The sequence below is a fragment of the Pieris rapae genome, chromosome Z, assembly GCF_905147795.1.
Source record: "Pieris rapae chromosome Z, ilPieRapa1.1, whole genome shotgun sequence".
NCBI classification, from domain to species: domain Eukaryota; kingdom Metazoa; phylum Arthropoda; class Insecta; order Lepidoptera; family Pieridae; genus Pieris; species Pieris rapae.
Window position 1 is genome coordinate 10,499,361 of NC_059534.1, and position 26,589 is coordinate 10,525,949.

Below are 26,589 nucleotides of genomic sequence, written 5' to 3' on the forward strand. Positions count from 1 at the left end.
ACTGAAAGTGTAGCTAAGGTAACTTTGCAGATATTTGCCCTTAGCAAGTAGCCTTTGCTGGCATCTAATCCGTTTTCAGTGGACTCAGTGGCGATTTTACGTTATAAATTCGTATTCGCAAAATCAATCTTTTGCTTCGTACTAACGTGTATTTAACGAGCACGCGTGTTTACGATGTAAGCAAATTCAACTGAATTTACTATTTGCCTAGCATAGTCTGGTTTTTGGTACGTCTGTTAAAAGCAGGAACAGATAGGGTTGTAGCTTCTAGATGTGTCTATTGTTGAATTGTAACTGCAGTATTCGATTGTCAGTGACAATAAACGTGCTGGCTGACCGAACTGGCATTCTATACATTATATGTTTGTAGGTATGTAACGCTTTGTGTATCTTATTACAAAGCTTAATGTCACCCTATATTGTTACCACATAAAGCTGGTTAGTAGTAGTTAATTGCATTGATTCAATATTCACTCTTACGATGGGCTTAGTAAAAATGTTATCTGTATCGACTGAGGGATAACATGGTTGTGGGTTCATCATATAAAACCGCCATTCAAAAATATTTTAATATGTACTACATATATATATTATGGCTATATTAATAAAATTATGATAAATTTAATTGTATTTACTTTTAATATGGTAGATGGTGCGGGATTGCAGTTCTTTGTGATATGTTGTGTCACAAAGAACCGACTTTCGTGTCAAATTAATCAAGTATCAAGGACCTATGACATAATGGAACATTCTTAAAGCTAGTGTTAGCCTCGTGGTTTCAATGTGCTAGTCTCATACCTTGGGTTCGACTGTGCACCAAGAGACCTTCTGTATAAATGCACGTTTCGGTGACGGAAAACGTATGCCTTAAATTAAAAATGTCGACGGTGTGTGTTAGGAACAGGAGCTTTATCTTCTACTTGCCTATTAGAAATGATATAAAACAGAAATCTAAGGCCTAGACTTAAACGGTTGTAGCGCCATTGGTATAAAGCTTTTGTATAAGTTTTGAGTCTACAAAGCTGTTAGTTTTAAAACGCGTCCAAGCTCCATATACTTTTGAAGACGATAATATATGTCGTTACGCCCGAAGTCATAAAAACAACATAAGTGTATTTGTACTGTTTTAACATATGCTGTACTATGACATATACTATGCCTTGTTGTCCCTTTATGTACGCTGTAAGGGAAATAGTAAATGTAATACACTGAATCACTTATTGTAACTAGACATTATATTTGTGGTCTATAACAAACTTGTTCACCGAAATCGTGAGTAAATAGTAATAGAATATGCAATTAAAATAGAAATATACAATTTTTTATTTAGTTTGCAAATCGTTGAAAAGTCTGGGTTTATTTTCCCGAAAGTGCAGTGTTTCATGAATTGTTTCCAATTAAAGTTTATTTTAGTTTTCATTGCTTTCATTTCTGTGGTGCTGATGTGTCATAGAATATGCCAGGTTTTGCCTTACGTTGCCTCGTATGGGAGTAAAAAATATATATAACTTTGTTTGCGCTAGATTCAGGATGCGATGAACGAATTGAATAGAATCCGCGCGTTTGTTACGGCTTCATTGGAAATCGTACAGGTGTTATTGTTGATATATATGTATACGTTTTTGAATGATACCATCTAAAAGTTATATAGGTTATGTATTACTAGCATACTCGCTGTGAGTTGAGCGCCAATGTTACTTTGTTCTTTTGAAATGGATCCATAGTTTTCGTTACAAATATATAAGAATACAATCTGGATTCAAGCTCCCGTAACTAAATGAGAACTATGTTAGGTCCAATACCTGCAGCTTAGTTTCGCTATCGAACGTCAATTCGACTTAGGATCCTTGAAGAAAAGAGCGTACCAATTCTTAAAAGGCCGGCAACGCACTCGCGAGCCCTCTGGCATTGAGAGTGTCCATGGACGGCGGTATCACTTAACATCAGGTGAGCCTCCTGCACGTTTGCCCCCTGTTCTATAAAAAAAAAAGAATACGAAATAAACAATTATGACATCGAGGTCCGTCGTTCTACAACCTGAGCGTTTTCTTAGCTACTTTTTACCGCTTACCACTACTATGTGGAACCAGCTGGCACCTAAAGTATTTTCGGACCAATATGACGTAGGGTCAAGGTATTCCAACTAACTGGTAATCTTTCCTTGACCCTGACCACTCTTGAGCCTTTTGGCAATGTGCGTGTTCATTTGCGGCCTCATTCCCGTTTGCTCCATTTATTTTGTTGTGTCGCCCTGACACCTAGGACTTTCAAGTGTTGTACGCTACAGTTTAGTGGAAATTGTTACCGGCTATGATTTTAACTTACTTTGGCAAATATTTGATGATTTACTTTTTATGATATAAGAGGGAAACGAACCTACGGGTGTCCAATAGGGCATCGCAGCCTATGGACTAGTGAGTGCGTTGCCTTTGTGGGAGGAGTATACTCTTAAAACATTGGAGGTCATATCTCCCAAGGATGACGTCCACCTAATGAAAGTGTCTTATAAGGCGGACCATTTTCTTAAGACTTCGGGCCATTTTCCTTGTTATAAGGCAACATTTGCAAACATAACAGCGTGGTGTATAAACTCATTTTTAAGAGTATCTAGTGTTCAAAATGTAAACATATTTTTTTGCGCTAACAATGGAAGCCATGGCGAAAAAATGCAAAAAATATATAACCCACGTTTCCAAAGGCAATTGTAACGATTTTGAAAGCTCTGAATAGGTAAAAAATAAATTTTAAGAACAATCAATAATTATTCGCATCCGAAGCAAATACTTTTTAAATTGAGTTTTCGCATCACAATATGCTTTTTGAATATAATGCTTTGTTCGATAATAATAATAATCTTTATATATTTTCTCACAAACTTCATACATGATAAGTTACAACTATTTATTAATGTATGTAAATAATTGTCATTCTTCTTTTGAGGGATAATTTAATAAGATAAGTTTGATGTCTAAATAATTCACTATAACATAAGTAATTATTGCCTAACTAAATATATTAGTATTTGCGATGTTTTATTTTTTCTTGTTACAAGACATACAGAGAGACATACATCTATAAAATCTCTTGATAATATGCGACCCCGTATCAAAAACGAAGCAGAGAAAATTTTCACGCTGAATAAGTCTTTTTGTCCTGTGACTAGCGGACGCAAAAGCCATAGTAATGCACACACGTCTTGAATAAAAAAGAAACATCTAGTTTTAATTTTAATAAAGGTTTAAGAGTTTAAATCGTACTGGGTTTAGTCATATTCACAAAATAAATTTTAATATGAGTAGTTATAAAATATATATTAAATTACTTAGGTGGATATTTTATTGTAAGACATATAAATCCTAAAATATTAACAAATTTTTTTAAAGAAAAATATATAACTGCTACTTATAGTTTTATGCTAGAGCCCGAAGGTAATAAATAATAATAATTCTAAATAACTTAAGATCGGTTTGATGAATGAAGTAGTTCAAATAAATACTCATATTTATCTTTAACAATAACATACATGAAAACCTGTTTTCAATACAAATAATTAAACTCGACTGGTAAATAATAACTTTTGAAAACAAATAAAACTCAATATACAAACTTTCCCTATTTATATTATTGTTAAAGATAAATATGAGTATTTATTTGATATAATTTAGCTAGAGTCGTTATAGGAATTTAGTAAATCTTTTGTACAAACTCAATTGCTGTTTAATATAATCAAAGTAAAGTATCTTCCCGTATACGCAGATGGACTTAACATATTTAATCTTTTGTAGGCGGCTTATAGTATCTGAATATGGATGTTGCGGTAAATAAAATCATTGAATACAAAAGTTTCCTTTCAGAAAAATGGTATTGTGTTTGAAGTATTGACGGAATCTTTCCCAATGTAGAAAGATCCACACAGCTTGTGAAGATATGTAGATAAATAAATATGTTCCTAAATTTTGTAGACTTTTATTAATTTTCCATGCAGCAAAGAGCTTTAACTATTGTCGATTGGGCAAGTGTTAACTGGCATTAATAATTCATTAGGAAGAAGTATTTCTTGTCATCAAGCTGAACGAATACAGTATGGTTTCACAGATTCAAAACACATATTAAAAAAACATTAATATGTAAAGGTTACTACACAGTTAATGATTACCTAGAAGATAAAAACGCTTGGCAATAGTACTAATTATATTGTTATAATTTGTTTTGTTATCTTGGAAGTGTTGTGAACATGTGTGTAATGGTCAATGTGGTAAATCACAATAGGTTTTTATTTTATTTTTTACTTATGTAACTTTAATGACGTTGTGGTTTATAACATTTTCCTTTGAATAATTGTAATGTAAAGGGAGGGTAAAACTTGCTAAGTTTCTTGCCCGTTCTTCTCAGAACAAGGCCTCCTGGTAGTTTTGCGAACGGATGGTGTAGTCTAGCTCTTTCGCGAATTTTGTCAATAAGCATACCCTAAGACGCATCTAAACTGAATAAACGAATTTTGATTTGATTCACGGTCGATATTTGCACTCGACTTAATACGTACTAATTCGAAGATTATGCTCGTATGACGCATTAATTTTACTAAAGTAAAATACTGCCGTCTTTGGGCGGCGGTATCACTTAACATCAGGTGCGCCTCCTGCCCGTTTGCCCCCTGTTCTATAAAAAAAAATCATACGTATAGATAAGACTAGAAACTGAAAATGAGGGTGGGTCAAAGCTAGATATAAATTAAAAATTAAATATCCATTATTAATTTATACTTCATTATACAGTAAATGAAATAACAAAGAGCTTTCTATAAAAGGATTTTGTTCAGAAAATGTTGTAACAATGAGGTTTCTAAACTGAATAAAACTTACGCTCAACAATTATCACCCTTTGTCTAATTTATGCACCCCTCTACCATATTAAAAGTTTCGTTTGCAAAGTTTCGCAGTCTCAGTGGTATGCAGCAGACACATATCTGCCCTATTTCACTGATTTGTACCGTCCAACATACTATAAATACCAAGATATCCAGGTGACACGCCGCGGGCAACTAACTCCCAATAGAGATTTTCTTTTAGATCCCAATGTGATATTAAAAGCACTATTTCGAAATATAGAAAATATATTTTCTGATCGTTCAGATATAATATTTGTATAACATTTTTCATTTGTTATCTGTGAAAGTGTTTTAGGATACTTTCAATGATCAAATAAGTAATTTATTAAAGTGATTTAAGTCATTCCAATAAATAAATAAAATCGGTGGGAATGCATTCGGTAGCGGCATTCGTACTTACATAGTATCGGCACAAGTAAAAAGATGATTAGTTAAATTGTATTAATTGAACTGTCAAGTCTAGTGCTTCCATAGGTATGTCCTAGGTATCAGAATTTCCGTAAGAATTATTTTGTACTTTAAAATGCTAATGTGCTGAACACATCTAGAGGCTAACTTAGCCTTTCCTTTCTAAATGACCACGAAACTGAACGTCATTCGATATGACAACGCCCAATGTTCTGATGCGAGCTGAGGCTCCAAGAAGAGTGTCTTCGAAGGGAGCAATAGCGACAAAGGATTTTTTTAGCGGAAACTGCACAAATATGTGTCTTCTCGGGGTTAATTTGGACTAGATTTAATCTTTGCCAGTCCAAGATTCTACAAAGCAGCGTTTCGAACAAAAACAATGAACAAAACCTAACCGAAATAAGTATATATAAAATATTGTTTAACAAATTTTATTTGCATTGCAAACTTTTATTTAGAACTGTATCTATTTTGTCACTAAAAATAATAAAGATTTGCAATTATTTTCTGCACGAAATTACTGTTCAAAGTCCAATATTCTCAGAATCTTGTCTGACATTTTGTCCTCGCGATTTCATATAAGCAAATATTCGATCGGCTATTTCCCGTACGATGTTACCGTTTAGCCAAGTGAATTGTACCTACGAAACATAATAACACCTATCTGTTCGCAACTATTGCGTTGTTTTGTCAGCCCGCGGTAGTCAGGCAAGGAAATTGGCGTCGTAATCAGTGGAACTCATAGAATCCTGGTAAGGGATTTTTATACGAAATAAATGATTATTATGAGTAATTAAAATGTTTTGATATGTTAGTTGATAAAACGATGGCTCAGCTTTGCTTCGTTTTAGTTTAATGATAATATCCTTGTAATTTTTTTAAATCTTAGATAAATATTCTCAGGATCCTGTCCAATTGAGTGCCAGGATTAAGAGAAACATCCAGGATCCTGGGATCCTGTTTAATAATTCTTGGACCGAAATCAGACTCATTTTCGTCCTTACTTTGGAGAACTACCCATATAATATTCTTACGTTTAAAACTTATTGCAAAAATTGTATGAAATATATTTTTATTATTATTATGTCTTAATTTGGCCATCCTTTATGAGTTGTTACATTTTGTGAGTATTGAAATTATTTTAATTACCTATTAAACCTATTGCCCACTTTCACGTTCCACGGATTTGGCTCGTAATTGATTCAAATAGAAAAATCACATGTTCTTAATAATGTATATTATGTACTAAAAATTTAAACTAAGGCACCTGAGGTATTCTACCTTAAAACAGGAAACGGGTAGATTAGTATTAGATTAGAATTATATTAAAAATTTATAGATGTTCCAATTGAAACAATGCTTTTGGTGAGTACGGCGTCGACATATTTTAAAAGCAACAAGAATTTCCAAACAGGGCCCAGGCTGCTAGATTGGACTCACACTTTATTAGTACTTCTGCACAAAAGGCTCTGCCAAAGTTAACAGCAAGTACCGGCATCAGCAAAAAAATTCGAACAGGTTGGATTCGTTAATAAAAAGGGCACCCAAGGCAAATACTAACTGTTTAATTGTGCCAAATTTGAAAATGCTTGGAAATTCAACGAGCCAATTTACATGTGCACGTAAACATATTACATATAAGCGCTGTGGGGACAACTAACAACTTAGTACACTTTTTGAAAATACTGCAGACGTTCTGCAGCCACCGTAAAAACTCAAAAATTTCCTGGATATATTTCCTGAATTCCGTCAAGCTCATTAATATTGCTTTTGTTTGACGTCTATACTAATCATGAGAATAACCTTAGAACTCCAACCACTTCTACTACTAATGAATAATTATAACTCTAAAATGTGCTACGGAGTTATCAAGTCTACGCCGTAGCTTGGCCGTACGTTGCTACGGTGCTTTGTAGGTATTTGAGTCTCCAGTTTCTTTTCTGTTTAATAAATTGCTGATGGCTAAAGTGAAATTGAATATTAACTAGTTTTAGCCGCGTTTCTTGAAGTTTGCGGTTTGTACTTAATTATTACAAAATACATTGTTTACACCGCCCTACGTAAATTAACGACGAACGAATTTTAATATATACATACGGTCAATGGTTAATTTTTTCCAAAATAATATAATTTTCTAAATATACGAATAGTAATGAAATGCTTGAAAAATCTCTTGAATTGCAGTATTTTTTTAAATGAAGTTTTGTTAAGCTAGTATATTAGTAACACACATGAAATTCAACCTGCAATAAGTATTTTATTGTATGCCTTATTCAATTAGCTATTTTGTGATTGTAGCTCATATTTATCGGATTCCTGAACGATCGATAAACCCATTAACTTTGCGGCTATTTGCAGAATGACTTATCAAACAGCTAATTTGAACTACCGAGACCAGAACAAATTCGTATCATATACATAACTGCAATCTCAAAGGCATGATAAATCAATACGGTATATGGTATATTCCAAATTATCACGGCGTATGACGGATCCAAATATCTGGTATTGGATGTGAATTCAACGAAAAGCAAAACACCGAAGCGACGTATTCGATAATTACAATAAACAAGCTTAACGATATTTAGAATTCGCATGGAGCTTGAAACCAAATTAACGTTTCTGTGAACTTTTTTGTAGAAGCGAAAATCTCTTACAAAAATGACGTACACAAAAGTCATAGTGTTTGTTGTATTTAACAATGCTATCGGTTTAAAAAAAAAGTCGTGTCTCCACCTTTTAGGAGATCCTCAGATTTTTGTGCCTGTTTTGAGATCCTAATTGATCAGCAATTTGTGCCTGACACGCTTTTGTTGTATATAGGCACTACTCTCAGACCCAAAATACTCGACGGCATATCCGTTTTTACACTCATATTTCACTTTACCGTACAAGCGAGAATTAAATGCACACAGGCACAGTCAGAAATCGAACTTGCGACTTTACATTGGTTAACGCCCCAACCCAATAATTAATCCACAATCTCAGATTGAAAACGATCAAATAAAAAAAATTGTTGACAATCTTGTAAGTTACATTTTATCTTATTTCTACTTTATATACTTACATAAGTGTAACTTAACGAAATTTAGTTAAGGTAAATGTTAATATTATCATATTATTTCCTATTAGACACCGGTCTCTTGATCGCCTTGCTTTTCAGCATAGGCCTCCCTAAGTGTTCTCCACAAATATCTATCTCTTGCTTTCCTCATCCATGTGGCTCCTGCCACCTTTGTAATATCATCTTTCCATCTACGATATTGTCTACCTTTACATCTCGTTTAATGTCTAGGACACCATTCCATAACTTCGTTGGTCCATTTTTCCTTATTACTTCTTATCAAATACCCAGCCTATTTCCATTTTAGTTGTTTCATTCGGTATATCATCATCATAGAAATATTAATATAGCGTTATCACTTAACATCAGGTGAGCCTCCTGCCCATTTGCCCCCTGTTATATCAAAAAAATTTAAATAGACACATACAACTTGAGTCTGTCCAACGTGATTCTAAAAAACGATGCACTGTATTCCAATGTTTTATTGTCTTTAACTCGTAATATTCTACGCTTTGGATATTTGTAAATATGTGAGGAACATATATACTAACAATACAAAAGTAGTCGTTCTTCATCCTGGAAGTACATTGTCTTCACATATAATTATTTAACAAATGTATACAAATATATAAATTCTATTTCAAAAGAATAAGTGTGGAGTTTCTTGCCCATTCTTAAGTTCAAAAGGTGCCATTTTAGGTGTTCTGATTAGAATAAATGATTTGATTGGATTTTACTTTTACTACTTACACTTAATAGAGTCAAGGAAAAGATCGTAAGGATATCGGCATGTCTTAGCCCCAAATACGATGTCATGTATCAGACACAAAACGCTAAAATGATGAAAGAAACATATGCCAATACATTTTTGTTAAAGCGCCCCTGAATTTCTTACATTCATTATAATTGATAGCACATGAATGATACATTCAATGCTTACTGTTTCCATTATAATCATTACAATTATTCCATCAATTCCAAATAATAATTGCAAATTGATTTAAATTGATTTCATTTCTAAATTGTTGTAATAAGCACATATTATTTTCATTTCCATCTTCAGAAATCGCACAAGGATGCAATGATCCGTAAATAGGAGACGATTTCAGTTGGAAATTTATATTAAAATGTCTGAGCGAAATATTTTTTACTTCCGTATTAATCGAAATATCATTCTTATTAGTACCATTGTGAACATGTATGAACGTCATTAAAAAACGTAATGAATCATAATCTACATTTGACTGGACTAGAGGTAATAATTGCCGTTTCAATTACATAACAAATGAACCTGATAACTGTATTTCAGGTAATTGTGACATGTGTAGTGTTATTAAGAATGAATTAATTAAAAAAGGTTATTACAAAATGTAATTGCCCATTTTCCATTCGTTTAACGGCATATTAAATAAAATACACGTGAATCATAAACAAGTAAAATCGATTTTATAAATTTGCTTACTGCCCTTAACTAAATTATAGGGAAAAGCCGAGTTAGTACCGGGAAAAGCTTTGTATCAAAAGCTTAACTTCTTTTAAATGGTTGATGTTAGTTTAGTACGTGGAAAGTGCTAATGCAAATAAGGCAGTGTAAGTTTATTATTTGTACCGCCGTGTTGGCTAAAGAATTGATTGTTCCTTTGTGTTGGATAATTACGGAAAATTTTTCGCTGGTAACTGATGTGCTGTTTTAAATACTCCCAAGCTGCAAGTGGATCCTTGGTAAATTCTCGGTTTATGGAAGGTGACGCCGCGGGGTGCAGCTAGTATTAAAAAAAACCTGGAAATTGGCAGCTTCGCATTTAAATGTTCATATCATATTTCTTAGCATACTCAACTGTAGATCTCTCAAACCTCCAACTCCACTCAAAGGATAGTTGCAAGTCCGCAACTAACTAAATGTTCTGTATTAAAATAAACGCATAAATAATAGTGCCTTTTATACCTTAATTAAGATTCACGCGTGTGTAAAGTATAAATTATGCCTTCGCAGGCTTAACCTTCGTTTGTAAATAATAAACATCACTACCGTACATACAAATATTATTTAAGTTTACATATTACAAAAATTAATGGCGTTTTATATAGTTCTTCAAAAGTTTCTCTGCGTTTTCAGTAATAATTACATTGCAAGAATATGATTAAGAGTGATGCAAACCATGAATTATCTTTATTTCTATTTATTAATCTCAAACAGCTCTCAAAATATACAAGTAAGATGAAAAACAATTAGGTACTTAGGTAATTTAGGTAACAAAATGATTTGGCAATAGTAGAAGTAATTAAGAATAATTTTTAAGTTGTCTTATGCCATAAAAATCAAAGGTTAACACAGTACCTAAGTATTAAAATTATTAATGAATTAACTATTACGAAATATCTTTAATGGTTGAAATAATATTAACAGAATATCTAAATATCTTATTTCTATGAGTGTTTTGCAAGCTTAAAAGTGTAATTAAATTTGTTCTATGAAACGTAATTAAATTAGAACGCGCGACAAAGGTATAAATCGTAGCAATGATTAAAATACTCAAATACATTATGAGTTCCTTTCCCTTTGCCGTTTAATATTATTTGATGTAAATCTAAATTAATTATATGTCCTAATAATTTGTTGAAGCTTTGCATACGAGCTTTTCCACGAAACTATTATCGGTCGCCTCTAGCCGTAGCTCGCTATTGCCTATCCATAAAACGCATATAACATAAATGCTACCGACCTGTTGTACCTGAAATCCTCACTTCTCTGCCAGCCTTCGACGTTGCACCACGTTGCACGGGCACTCGTTGAAATTGCAATAATGCGTCGTTCGCGATTTCAGTTGCAAGAGAGCGACTTCGACGAGCGATCGCTGTCCCTCTGCGAGTCGACGGATGCTTCGGAACGAATCTGTGGTGACTTCTTCAATACGGTGAAGAAAGGTCCAGGGAAAGTCATCGTCACCGCCATTGAACCACCCCCGGAATTCCAGGTACGTTTGCTAAGCGTTCGGCTGTGCGTACTTGTAATTAAAATATTTTAACTTATAATTCAGGCGTTGATATTTAAAATAAATGTATATTAGGAATTTATAAGAAACTTTGTTTTTCATTTTTATCAAAAAGATTATATCTAATTTTATGTTATGAAAATTGTATTTAATCAAAAATTCAGTTGAATTAAAAGAAACCCAATTATTTAATGCCATTCTAAAATTAAAAAAAAATGATTTAAGTATTAATAATTAATTAATGATTTTAATTATTTGTGCAATCAAAACATCTTATGCATAATATGAAAAATTATATCTGAACTTCTCGATTATATATCACAACTTAATAAAATATTTTGGATATTAAGTGAAATTCACTTACGGAATAAGCGATTAACTATTATTTGCAGTAAATTATTTACATAATAAAAAGCATTCACGGAGATAATTATTACTTTTTTATCTTCTTACGATATTTATATTGTTGTTAAATTGTTAGCAATTACTTAGATCTTGGTATAACAGATTAATTAGTATATACATTGCTATAGAATATATTTTTTTATATATCATTGTTAGGACATTGTTATAAATCCCGTTTTAAATTTAGTTAGCGGAAAGGGCATGGCGCAGGTACAGCTTTTGTTAGCGGCAGCGAATTTTGAGGTTCTCGATTCGATTTTTAATCTGTAGTTGTTTAGAAAGAATGAAATTTTTTGTAATTTGTAACGAAAACCTTTTCCGTGTTTCATATTTTTAATTCAAATTCTAAGTCGCTCTTCGTCTTTCAAATCGGTTCGTTTTTGTCGTCACTTTTTTAGTTTAACAAGATGCAATAAAATCTACTTTTCAATAAATTTTTATATCATTATTTCTTTCATATACTTATTACTTAATATTTTTCTATAATTTTTTTTAATCCCGTTTTAAATGGAATATATTAAGTAAATTAATACCGAGCGAGGACAGTACAAAACTGGTATTTCATTTCAAATTTCAAAAACCTTTGTTCCCATGCATCAGTAGCGTCATCTATATTTTAACTCTACTTATTACTATATTTTAATGTAACAAATAATAAGTGGTGGGTGGTGCGTTCTAATCACAGCGATGCACTAATCGATGTTTCTGTCACTATAAGGAACGCTCGGTATCGGGCTGTAAGAGAAGCTGATCACTAACATTATTCAGTATATCACTTCATTATAAATCGACACACGTGTTTTCATGTATTATGTTAAAAATATTCAATCAATACATTTTTATGAATTTTCATACGCCACCGAATACGTCGTTAATTGATACAGCAATTTACGCGCAATTGTTTCGAGTCGGTGCATATTTTATAAAAATAGCACTCTTTAAACAAATCTTTATTGTAAATTTACAATACTAATGTATGGTAGTATTACCATCTAACTGAATGATTTTCATTAATCACTGAAAGTTGTATGTTTTTCTTTGGTTGTGTTCAATTTCTTTGGAGAAAAACTCTTGTATAATTTTAATGTAATGCAAGCTCTTGCATCAAACAACTTCTAAATGATACTCTTACATTAACTGTTTAATGTTATCCCTTCTGTGCGGACCATCGTGAAACATTTCGCAAATCGAACCCAATATATAATCTTTAAAAATTTGTGAAAATTTTGTACCAGTGAAGCATGCAATGCTTTCTTCAAAATAGTATATTGTTTGTGTATAAATCTTTATTTAGCCACATCGTGTGAAGTAAACATGATTCAAAGCGGAAGTGCTTACTTCAAATACAAATATACGTGTTTAATTAGGATTGTAGAACAAACTTTGATTACTATTACAGTTAACTCAAACAGTTTACGGTTAAGCTTTTGCAACTATCTGTGTTGGTGAAATATGTTTCATTTCTTGAACAATCTTAATAACCGACGTGTTTTGTTTTGCCTATTAAGTTTTTGCACATCCACGGTATTTAGTTATGGAGTGTAAAAAAAGTCAAAGTATGTTGATTTTGTTAAAAAAGCTTTGCGATATAAAACTTAAATGAAAAGTATAAACTGAATGAATACTAAAATAAGGTTTTCCCACGAATTGGCAGCACAATCATACTGTTCTCCACAAACACTGTCGACCCTAATACAATTTAGTAATTAAAAATATATCGATATTATGTGGGAAATAATCAGCGATAGCAGTGCTCGAGTTTATGAATCAGTACTAACCTCGACATGGACTATAACTATGGTAATAGCTAATCAGGTGTTACTGTAAGCGGTGTCATGGAGTAGATGACTAACCAACGTTTGATAGATAGAAAGGTGCACAGCCTTGTCAGTAGTAACTAGGGTTTACAATCTAAATGAAGTACCTTTGTTTTTACCAGGTTCAAGTTTTAAAGCACATCGATAACAGTTATAACAACTCAACATGCTGTTTTAGTAGCTCACATTATATGTAAACAATGAAATATTAGGTATAGTATATTTTAATCCTATTTCAATGTGCATCAAAGCTGCTTAGAGTGTGACGTAGGTATAGTTAGTATTTGTGAGGTGCATACATCACCGCAAATATCGCAGCAAGCAACAGCTTATAATTGCGAATGATATTGATACATACGATATTGGGGTAGATTTTCAATGGAGACTTCATAATAATCAAATTTATGTCATGTAGAGTAATGAGCTTTTAATAAGTATCTTGTATTATACTTGCGGGACTTTATTTAAGACGTAAATGTAATTTGGGGTGCGTCATTGATCATTTTATAGGATCAGCAGAGGATCTTGTAGAGATTAAGGGTAGCTGTTTAAAGATGGCGCTTGGAACCACGCTTATGTAGGAATTGATGCGGGGACTTAGACGCCTGCCCTAGTCCCAGTATTTGTTCCAGTTCTTTACACTGTCTTAATTGGTCGTATTTGTCAAATTCATTTACGATTTGTCGGCAATCGAAGGATTAAGCCTTCTTAATCTCTCTCTCTTCGACTACTATGGTTTTAATACTATTCATTTAAGTAATTGCTATTAAATTTAAATATAATGAAAAATAAAGGAAAAACTAACGCCAAAAAAAGCCGAATCAGAGTTTTAATTAATAAATAAAATTCACTTTTATTTTTATATGACGACAATAATAATGTTTACAAAGTTTAAACAATAGAATAAAAAACTATCTAGACAAGTGTTTGTTCACAAATCACAATGATCTCCCAATTTTAATGATACGTTGTTTCGTGTTGTAAAAATAATGTTTTTTTTTATTTATCTCATATATAGTTAAAATACTCGTTAAAGTCTTTTAGCTTTTTATATTGAACACTCTTTCTATTATTTTTTTTCTGATAATCTAGAATTTTTGTTTATTAAATAAAAAAATATTCTTTTATTTTATACTGTGAAGTGAAGATGAATCGATGTTTCGAATGTATTCAGAGTGTATATTTTTTATAAAAGAACCTAGAGTCGGGATAATTTCATTAAAATTCTCTGTGGAGAAAATTGGCTTACCCGATTTTTAATTAAAAGTATGTACCCTTCATTTGTCAATAAGGTTTTATTTTCACACTTTTAGATTACGTACATTATGCATAGAAAAGTAACATTACCACATGTGTGTTTCGTTTAGCTAAAAATGTTTAATTTACCTACCAACTAGCGACTTCACAATAACAGTCACTACCTTTTATACTTTTTAATTGTGTTACAACCGCAATTTAACTCTTTGTGTTTTGGGGTCGACTATGTTCGTAAATACATGTTATATGCGACGCTTGCGTTTTGTCCTTATATAAGTGACAAATATGTTTTTTGAAGTGACATTTCTTTAGGCGCGTGAGGGTAAATTTTGACGGAAATGTCACGAAGATGTCCAGCGTTTTTGTCGAAGGAAAGGGAGAGAGGTGGTGGTAAATTGGTTTTAAAAATAGACACAAGCTTTATGCAACGGTTTTTTTATGTTTTAATAAGGTGTATTAGATCCACGAGCCCTTATTGTGGATTCTAATCTAATATGCTTTTTTTAAGATTAAAGGCCAGACTCTCCATATTTATATAATTTCATCTATAAAGTTTGCATACTTATTAAAAAAATCATTTCTAGGTAATCCTGAAGTTTGATGTAGTTTATAAGTCCGTCAGTATAGATTTCGGCTGAATATGTAAAGAGGTCACCTACCAATGCTTGTGGAGGAAACCTATGTTGGATAGAAAGATGGGTTGATTATTACTTTACTCTGCGCTGCGTCATTAAAATTCTACTGTTATTCATAAAATATAATTTTAGTATAAGTGTAGACGCGAGCTCTTTAATCGAAACACATATATTGTGAAATTGCTGTTTTTTGCAAAAAATTTAAAAACTTTTAATCAAGATATAAAAAATAATTATATCGTTGATTTGTTATTGGATTTTAAGGCGAAAGTCGACGTCGGAATTATTTTTTGGATCGATTAGGTTAATTAAAGTATGTGATTTCTAAGTTAGGTACTACATTGGAACGAAAGGAATACCTTTTCATTGAATAGGCACGCTTGAAACGATTTGAGTATTTTATTATTATTTTTCGTTGCACAAAAACCACAGTTTAGTGAACTAAATAGAAATACTTTATTTATACAAGTATATTTTTAAAATGTTAGTTAAATATTCTGCATAATCCGAAATATAATTGAATATTCGAAAATATATTTTCAATTCAGGTGGTGGATATCAAAACCACAGTGTAAAATGAATGTTTTCTTTTTTGAAATCCATTCATATGTACAAAGTAGATTTTCAAAAAATATTTTAGCTGTTAGTTAACCAGTCATTTTAACGGTTTTATTTATTTTACCAGCTATGGACAAAATGATTTGATACAATTTATTATGTAATAAAAACTGTCACAAAATCAGGTCGTCTGTTGACTATTGACTTTTATCAAAATTTTCTCTGATTTGTTAGATACACATAATATGACTAGAAATGTCTCGCATATAGAAAGAAGTCGGTTGCTTGGAACCCTGCTTGGGTTGGCGTAAACCTTAACTGTGAACCTGTGAACTGTAAGTTAAGTACTTAAACTAAGAAAGGTTTTATTAGAAAACGTGTTATACTGTAATTTGACAGACAACGTTTCCATTTTTTATTTTGAAAAGTGTAATCCTTCTGCAGAATAATTAAGCTAACAGAACTGGAAATTCATTACTGAATCGCCATCACCAATGTGACATCGCATATGGTACATAGCTTTCAGCCAATGGCGATGTATAACTTGCCCAGTAGACTAAAATAATCATCCATCAACTCATCATTATTCAGTCAAAAGAACAAGAAATTCAGTTCTTTATTAGTTTAGCAGACGAAACTTTGCACTGAGTCTATGTTTGGTCTGAGTCTGACATTCTGTTTCAAAGGCGCAGTAGCGATACAAACGCACATTTCACTGGTTCCCCTAAATCAAGTCCCCGTCACTCAAACGTAAATGTACGTAACTACGATGGCCCTACCTCCCTTCCACTTGAAGAGTTTCATAAAATGACAAGTATCGATATACAACACTATCCTCCCGCTTTGTTTCGCTCGGAATGTGTAATACGAAATTTTATGTGTCTCAAATTTTGAAATACCGGTGAAGTCATGCGGTTAAAATTCCGTGTCTGGTGACGATTCAAAGCGTCAAAATGTTGTTAATATGAAAGGTCAATATCGTAGGTTAATTTGGAAAGCTAATTACAAATTATAAACAATTAAATTTAGAGCTGTAGTCCCTTTTCATTTTCATTAATTACCCAAATTATACGTTAATAATAAACCCGCTGAAATATTAACCGCTGTTTAGGTCTGGTGGTCCAGTTAATTAATTCAAAATTACGTATTTATCAATAAACACGTTTCAACCTTTAAGAAATATTACACCCAAGTTCTACGTAACAGATTAATTTTTTGTCATACGTTAAAAGTTAGGTGAATTCTTTAATACTAAACATCGTTTTCTTTTCAGGATAATCCTGTCCCAACGGACTTAGAATGCACAACTACTACGTTTGTTGGGACCCCAAACAAATGTTTGGCTGTGTGCGTGCCTCCATCTGTTATTTGTACTAATGATTCTATAATAAAACCAAAATCTTCGAGCTTAAATATACCAGTGACTGCTGGTCATATATCCCCGATGTACCCACGGAAATTTAAGGCGGAAACACTGTATGACAGACGTCAATGTCTTAACCATCGGTTTGCTAGCCCCAGATTGCTACACCTCAGTCCTTGCCGTGGCACGAGGCCTTCTTCTAGAAATTCCCTTTCGTCTCGACTGTCGAGCAGTCATAATTCTCTAATTACACAATTTCAAACTGACGACTCAAGTTTCATAACACAAGCTATTTCCCATGACACCCTATCTGCGAAAACGTCTGATATTACTGACATGTACAATGTCCCCTTTGACAGTGATATATATGCGGTACCTATTGATATGATCCGACCCAATCATAGCAATATCAGGGCCAGAAGCAAAAGACCACAGAGAACCAATAAAAGGCGTAGTAAGACCACAACGCTGATTCTCAACACCAATAATACGATAAATGAGAGGAATTATAAGCCAAAAGATACGAAACACAAGGACACAAAAACAAAAAGGCACTCTCTGCCGGGTTCATCGTGCAGGAAAAAGATTTTGGCGGAATCAGATACAGACTCGTTACATTTGACTCTACGTGAAATGAGAAAGTATTTGCATACGCTGTACTCGAGTTCCAGCGATTCAGAATGCCGGAACACAATAAATAAAAAGAACGGGTCGCTACTAACTACGGCCACGGTCCATTCAAGGCAAGCACTAAAAGAGTCGAGTACAGCAGTTTTCTTAAAAGAGAGTAACGAACCAAAAACAGCCGAGACAAACAACAACCATAAAAAAACTAACAAGAACACTGCGGAGATGAACGTGAAGAGCAAAAAGCATAAAGAAATTAAACAGAAGGAATGTAGCATCATAGAGCTGGATACGAAGAAGAAAGGGAATCAGGGTTCGAAGGTGAAAATGTCACCTGTTAGGATACTTTCGATGAATATAAAGCAAAGCTTTTGTAATCTGTTTCGATGGAGAAGGTCCAGCGATGGAGATGGCGTGGAGAAGATAGGTCGCGGGTCGCCTCCTCCGGCCGTGAGGAGGGCTCTACCACCGCTGCCGCAGTCGCCGCACCCGTCCAATTCTAGGCGATCAGCAAACGAAGATGACACTGTTATGGACTTTGCGACATCCATCCAGAAAGTTAAAGATGTAAGTCTTTTTGTATTTTTATTTCTCAGAACAATCCTGCATTTATATTTATAAGAGCAAGCGATGCAGTATAAGAAGATATAATTAAATATGCAAGATCAAGTAAGATAATTGAATTATGTTTGAAAAAGTAGGGAAACTTTGGATGCGAGCATAAATATTTAATTGGTATGTATGGTTTGCAGTTGGTAGTTGTGTGTTTCACGAATATCTCCTCTTCGAGTCGCGCAAAGTTATTTGCTGTCAGCGTTTAATTTGTAAAACGAAATGACAAAGAACTTTTTGAACCGCCGCAACTTCCGTCTTGTTTATAGCACTTCAAAATAATTTGCATAACTCATTTTTGAATGATATTTTACAGTCAGTGCATTTACATAGCTTAACATATATCTTGCTGATGATAACAAAAAATAGATTGTCAACACCTAAGCTTTAAATAACGTTATGTATTGAGGATTTGGGTTACTACGTATTGTTGCACACAAAAGTTTTTGGTTAGTGTTGTTTTTACTGTGAAATCAATTATACGTGAAAAGTTTATGAAATATGAAACGCGTTGGATGTTTTGAAGCTTAAATTTATATATTTTATTTATGCTCATCGCTTTATAGCCTGTTCTTTTTTAGGTAATTGTATTTTTATATTTATAGTATGGCTGGTACTGGGGTCCGATATCTGTGGAATCCGCGGAGAAGATACTTTCTAACGAGCCAGATGGTTCATTCATTGTTCGGGACAGCAGTGATGACCATTACATCTTCACGCTGACGTTTAAGCTGAACGGTCTACGCCATGTTAGGATAGAACATGATCAGGGTATGTTGGCTTTGTTTATTAGATGAGTTTAATTATGCATCTCCTTAATCCCTAAAAATCCTGCCACACGTCACATGTTTTTATGAAATTATTTAAAGGAAATTCTTTCAATTGTTCCAACAAAAACCTGGCGATTAATAGGGATGACGACAATTTTCTTCCGCTCTATGCACTTTTCGGTAGGTTATTTATATATATAGATTATGAAGTATTAATATATATATACATATATGTATACCAATTATGAATACCAAATATTAACAAATGAAGGAGCTATTCTCGGAATAACGAATGATAAGTAGGAAGCTCGAAGGAATCTAACAATGTTACGATTTTAAATCCCCAATTAGCGTATTATATTCTATTATAACAAGTATGTAAGCCCTCTATTGTACTGTGCTATAAGAGTTCACCATTGCCTTTTTAAGAATAAACAATTGCAGACGTTCTTTAATATCTTGACTAGCATCGCCAACAATGGCTGCATAGCCTATTATGGGTCTAAGCCTCCAAAAGTTTGTTTTGCCATCTGTAGTGGGCTTCTTGTATCAAATTTCGGACAATTAAGTTTTCTAGGTTCTTGCTACTCCATCCATCCAATAGTCTCGGTTTATTCCGCGATCCTGATGCACTTTTTGACTATATATTTCTATGAATCGCGGAGACTGCTAACAAAGAATCAGTCTGGCATTTGAGGTTTTAAAGCAGTGAAAAAATTTAATGAAATAGAGTCTCGGTTGAGTTCTTTTATCAAACTTTTAATTTCCTCTACTTTGTACCGGGCTCATATCACAGGTATGTTGCACCTACGACATACCGAATGTCGGCAACAAAGGCGTGTTCCGGGAGAGTTACAAAATATGTGCGAATCACATTGTATATCGAATGCCCTAACAGGATGACTTAGCGAATGAGGTTCCAGAGATATGAGTGTCTCGCTGTGAACGCTGATATCGGAATATGCGGGCTATCACGAAAATTCATAACCAGTGTTATCTTGGCTCTCCATTGTGTTTTTTTAGTTCGTGGACTCCCATGCAACAACTCCACGCCGACAAAACTTTTTACATATAGATTATGTTTTGCAAACGGAATTTTAACTACCCATCCAGTTATGTTGAAACTATTGTATTTTACATTGTAAAATTTCTATGAGCTCCCGATGGAAAATTATATTACCATATTTCACAGATTTTTCCCGAAACCGGAGTGGAAGATCTTTGTTCTTTCTAACCAGAGCTCCTTCTATTTACTAATGAAGGTTTACCTTCTAATTGTTGGTATGCCCCTGAGAAGAAATAGATATAAATAAAATATTCGGCCCAAATATTTACTTCTTTCAATCAATTAACTTTTTGCCATATCGTTAATGGAAAATTCACTATGAATTTTAAGTAAATTTTCATAATGAAATAATATTTTTTTAATAATTACATTAAGCCAACCATATCATTGTACGATTGTACAAACTGGCTACGATATAAACATATAACAAATATGTATGTGAACTATTCTGGAATATAATATAAATTTATAACAAGGCTCTTTGTTTTTTTCAGTATATTTTTATATTTATAATATTAATAGTTTTTTATGTATGTATAATATTTATCGTAACTATATCGTTAGTGTTAAGATTTCGGTATTTAAATATTTTAAGGTGTTTTATGTAGGAAAATCGGTGTTAAATTGAAAAAATCGGATAAACGTTCTATCGCCGATGCATGAATAAAAATAAATAAATAAGTTTCTTATAATTTACACCTAAAAGATAAATTATTAATGAATTAAAATATATGTATATTTCTTTGTTTTCGCTATATACTCATTTTTTTTCTCCTATTTTCATAATATCCACAAGTACTTGTCGAATATACGTAAGGTGATCAAAAATGTTCGTTATTTTTCTAAAATTACCGCACAAGTTGATTACAGTACGACGCGTCAGAAGCCTTAGTTTTTTTTAGTCAATCGTATATTGCCGCAGGGAGAAAATTTGAATTTTAACCGAATTATGCGACGCCGATGCAACGCTAAAAAAATTGTAACTTATAACGTATGCCAATTATCGTAGTTTCCGATAGTAATATAATTTCCGGTGTCGTGATATTTTCCGTGTAGTTTCATAAATATTTTTTCCGTATAACTGAATTTTATATGTAGGTAGAGTAAACGATGTTTTGCCTCACATAAGATAATTGGCTTTTTCTCTGGGACAGCCAAGGGGTGGTAAAGATTGAATAATTTAATAATGTAGCTGGACCTATCTAGCCATTAATTTGAAGATTATGAGGCCTACTCGTCGCGATATACTATTTAAGGAATGAGTAAGATTTGTTTTTTAATTCCTGCTTTAAACTTTTGTTCAAAGCATGCGAACGTGTATTCAAAGATAAATAACGTGTTTTTCTCAAGTATTTTTATTTCATAATTAAAATCGTATCGGTGTAATTATTAAAGGTAGCTATAGTAAATCACACTCCTTAGGTCGTGTGTTGTGTACTGTATGTTTATTCTAATTAAGGCAATATCGCAACACTAACTCGTAGAATATCGTGAAGAAAAGAGTGTGGCCGTTGGTTTTATTGTCTTGGATTTCAATACCTGAGTGACAGAAAACAAAAATGCAGCGATGTAAATTGAAAGACTAAATGGTAGCGCGTTCGTTCGTCCGTTTAATTCTGATTGGTCAATAGTATTATCTGACTTGACGTAGACACGAGTCTTGTAACGTAATATTACAATGATAGTCCGTACCTTACCTTTCGAGCTCTTCAATCTATTGTATTGTTAATGAGTCTACTTCAGTTGCGTAAGGTAGCTTTCAAATGTTACCATATTTCAGAGGAGTAAGAGTGATATTTTGTCATCTTTTTTATAAACTTAAGAAGGGTGGCCAAATGCTTTGGTTTTTTGAGCGGAATATTCGAATTACGTAGACTATGAGTATTGTGAATGTATTGTGTGTAAAACAATTACACATTACCCATTATATATTGATTAGTTCAAACTATTACTTGTTAATTATAGTTTAATAATCGACGTGGATTTTTAATTGATTGTAAGAAAAATTTGAAATATAATTTTTTATAAGAATTTTAAAACATATTTTCAATTGGCAATCAGATTCTGAATCGATTGCAAAGAATCTGAATTACATAAGTTTTCATTTATTATGTCTATTTCAATTTGAATACTGTTAAACTAAAGAGAAAAAGTTGTTTATACCAAATTATGAGACGGCTTCATTCAATACTGCAACTCATTTCAGTATTCCAGGCTTGAAGACAAAGTTTTCAGTTTAATTAACCTATGTATCATACAGTATTAAATATATCTGGAAAATGGAACATAGTTCATACATTAAAAGAAAGCTTAATTAAGATGAAAAATTTTCGTCGTTTTTCTTTTCCTTGTATTCCAATCGTAATAGATGCTATCCTACGGGCAAGACTTTCATAACACAGCCACTTTGATTAATTATCTCTAATGATCTCGGATGTTTTATTACTGATATTGATTTTTAGTTAGTATTAGTTAAAATATGTTTGTTACATATTGTATTGTATAAAAATGTCGTCGTCGAACAATTTGACACCGGACGGATGCTTTTAGTACTATAATGGCCATTCACATAAATGAAATAAAAGTATTTTGATGCTTATCGCATAACTGCTGAAAGTTCAACGTGTATATTACAATGCTTTGTAAGAGCATTCAACCAAATAGAGCTTTTGATATCAAAGGTACGCCTCGGAGCTTTTCGTGGAATGTTCCTAATAAAATTTGTCGTATATCTAGAATGTTCAGAAACATTTCGTTTCGGTTGAAAAAAATTATAAGACGATTGATTTATTTTTTTATAGTTTGTTATTTAATTGTTCTGAGATAAATGTTTAATATTGTTTGCATGTAATCATAATACCGTCAATGAAACGTTTTAGGTAATTTTTCGTTTGGAGGATGCACAATGTTCAAAGCTCAAACAATTGTTGAGTTTATTGAGAATGCGGTGGAGACATCAAGGAGTGGGCGGTACCTGTTCTTTTTGAATCTTCGGCCTGTACTGGGACCCGTGCGGGTTCAGTTGCTGTATCCCGTATCCAGGTTCAAGAGGGTTCAGAGTTTACAGCATATGTGCAGGTTAGTTTTTTTTTATATGGCTTTCACGTGCAATGCTTAAAATATTGTTTTGATAAGGTTGATAACACATATCAGAACCTTCTTATGGTTTATTATCGTGACATTTGCTGTGCGTTGCAGACTACGTAGCTTACTGATTATAGAACACGGCAAGAAACCATGAAAATCAAGAATTGTTTCAAATCACTACATAGTATAAAACAAAGTCGCTTTCTCTGTCCCTATGTCCCTTTGTATGCTTAAATCTTTGAAACTACGCAACGGATTGATGCGGTTTTTTTAATAGATAGAGTGATTCAAGAGGAAGGTATATGTATAATAACATACATTAAATAGTGGAGAAGTACTGTTATTTTTGAGGTTTCTAATGTGATGTCGTAAATAATTACATTTTTTCCGCTTACATTGCAAACGCAAGCTGAACCCTACGAGTTTTATCAAAATAATGTGCTACGTATTGTACACATTGAAAAGGTCTACAGAAAAGTCACTGATGGTATATGTCTATCTCTTATGGATAAGCCACATTTTTATATACAACGTTCACAGATTTTCTGTAGTGTATTTAGTATCAGCATTGCACCCGTGCGAAGCCGGGCCGGGTCGCTAGTTGGTATATAGACTCGAATTTGCTTGCGAAAACATAATCATTCTGTCGTTTTTCCACTATATTTATATTATTTCCTATAAAAAAAATTAAGTTTGGTAAAAATATACATTAGTAGGTTTAATGAAGTACTAATTCGTTGCTTTTGTCAAATTGTTTGTAAAAAAAAAACGTATTAGCTTAGCGAAACCGTCTGTAGGTATGTAATACGAGCGGTAATTGCAACAAGTCGTAGATGTTTCTATAGAAAGCGTTTGTTTTCTTATAGAACAAGTGGCAAAGGAGCAAGAGTGATGCGTTGACGGCTTTTTAAAAATTGGTACGCTCGTTTCTTGAGTCGAATTGAATTTTAAATTATATCTTTTATATATTAGTAGTCTAGTAAAAGAAATATATAAGTCCCATAACTGGTGAATTTAGGGGTTATTAAAGTCTAGAATTCGGATTGGTAACCCGACATACCTAGCTGCATCTCAATAGCCTACACCGAAGCACGGACGCACTAATATAATGGATTATTATTAAATTCTTTTTACAATGTACATCATATTTCAAGCGTATCACAAAAAGTTATTAAACGGGAGAGTGAACTGGTTTTCCAATAAACTCACTTTATTATATTTTTCATGAACAACAGGATTCCTCTCGTTTAAATTAGTGGAAAACTCCAATTTTTTCAATATCATAAAATTAATAAACCCGAAATTCAATGTAGAGATTATAACATCGATATAGTTATTAAAATATTTTCAATATAATAGAGGATTTCCTGTTTTAATATTTCAACAGGATAAACCCATAATCCCTTATTTAAATGTTCAAAATATTCTTATCACAAAGTTATCGGTGATTATAAATTTATAATTTACAATAACAAAAGCTGGATTCGTATAATTTATTGAATACAACTTCTTTAACGTTATCTCGTTTTGTATCCCGACGTTTTATTAAAATGTTTAGTACAATATTAAATTTCGTTCTCCAAGTTTTACGAAAAATTGTATCAACGAGTCTATAACCAATGCGATGACAGCCAGGCATTATGGGTCACCAAAACCACCCACGTTATTACGTAATTTGATATTAGGGTCCTTCAAGAAAAGAGCGTACAAATTCTTAATAGGCCGGCAACGCACTCGCGAGCCCTATAGCATCGAGAGTGTCCATGGGCGGCGGTATCACTTAACATCAGGTGAGCCTCCTGACGGATTGCCCCCTGTTCTGTAAAAAAAAGTCCGTTAATTTTTTCACTTTTTAAAGCTAAAATTTCTCGGTTCCAGGTTCGTGATACTCAAACAAGTTCGTCGTGACTTGGTGACTAGCCTGCCTCTACCGAGACGTCTACTGGACTACCTCAACGCAACGCACTACTACTCTGAACTACTTGCTGACTTATAGGTTATGCTTTCACAACTAAAATAATCAATCACATTCTCATATAATTCGTCCATTACATTCATACTTAGATAACTTGCAAGGTGCGAGCGCGGGCGCGAATTTTATCTTGTTTTTTATTTGGAAATTGACTACGATTCATGCCGTATTCGATTAATAATTATTGAAAATATATTTTTAATATATTTATCAACATTAATTATTTCTATGAGTTTATTTAAAAATTTGATTTTAATATTTTATTTGATGTAGTAATTGTGTTGTTTTGTTATTTTGACATTATCTTTTGATTGATGATTTTATTAAAGCTTTCACGGCCTGTTATGTTTTTGCCGTTGAAAGTATATGAACTTTGGCCCAAATGACATAAAAATCGCGTCCGCGTTTTAAAAATTAAGTTTGATAATGGAATTATTAGTCATTTTGCGTGTATTCGTTTATAGTTACTGGTAGAATGATATCAATGGATTGTGAGATGTTTTTATATGAAATATAAAACTCGCAAATTTCTTCACTTAGAAGAATCTTTTTCACAGCCTTCAGGCAGTAACAGTATTATAAATAAGTTTTAATTTTATAATTCTTGATGATTTGTTTTAATTATTTTCTGATTTACGATGATTTATTTAAATACGTAAATAATATGCATGTATTTTTTTTACGTAATTCGCAGTTTTATAATGTATCGTTGCTAATTCACCAAAGATGAAAATTGTAAATGAATTAAATTATTGTTTTTTTTTCAGTTATTTATATTTTTTTAACAGTTTTTAATAACGTACTAACACTCCCCGCTTCAGAACTCTGTGACCCAAAATAACTTTTGTATAAACACTTTAAATTGTTTTACGCTCGAACCCAATAATTAATCCACAATCGGAGATTGAAAGCAAGTTGAGATCAGACTGTGAAAGTCGATCGATCAGGAGATCGATCACTGGGATGAAGATAGGAATCTGCATCCCAATAACCAAACCCTACGACAATCCTTTTTTGGCGACGGATATTAAGAAATCAATTTCTTCGCTTTTAACACTCATATTTGA

The 26,589-nt window shown here is 32.8% G+C and overlaps 1 protein-coding gene across 1 annotated transcript in view; it reads left to right on the forward strand.

Moving 5' to 3' along the window:
- The window catches only part of LOC110997598, a 40,569-nt gene extending 14,283 nt beyond the window's left edge, over positions 1 to 26,286 (forward strand). Inside the window, exons 2-6 of the mRNA XM_022265839.2 lie at positions 11,186 to 11,335; positions 17,299 to 18,582; positions 19,233 to 19,398; positions 23,343 to 23,541; positions 25,429 to 26,286. Coding sequence (XP_022121531.1) covers positions 11,186 to 11,335; positions 17,299 to 18,582; positions 19,233 to 19,398; positions 23,343 to 23,541; positions 25,429 to 25,546 — 1,917 coding nt within the window. The 3' untranslated portion in view covers positions 25,547 to 26,286. The remainder of the gene's footprint in view (positions 1 to 11,185; positions 11,336 to 17,298; positions 18,583 to 19,232; positions 19,399 to 23,342; positions 23,542 to 25,428) is intronic.
- Positions 26,287 to 26,589: the final 303 nt, after the last annotated feature.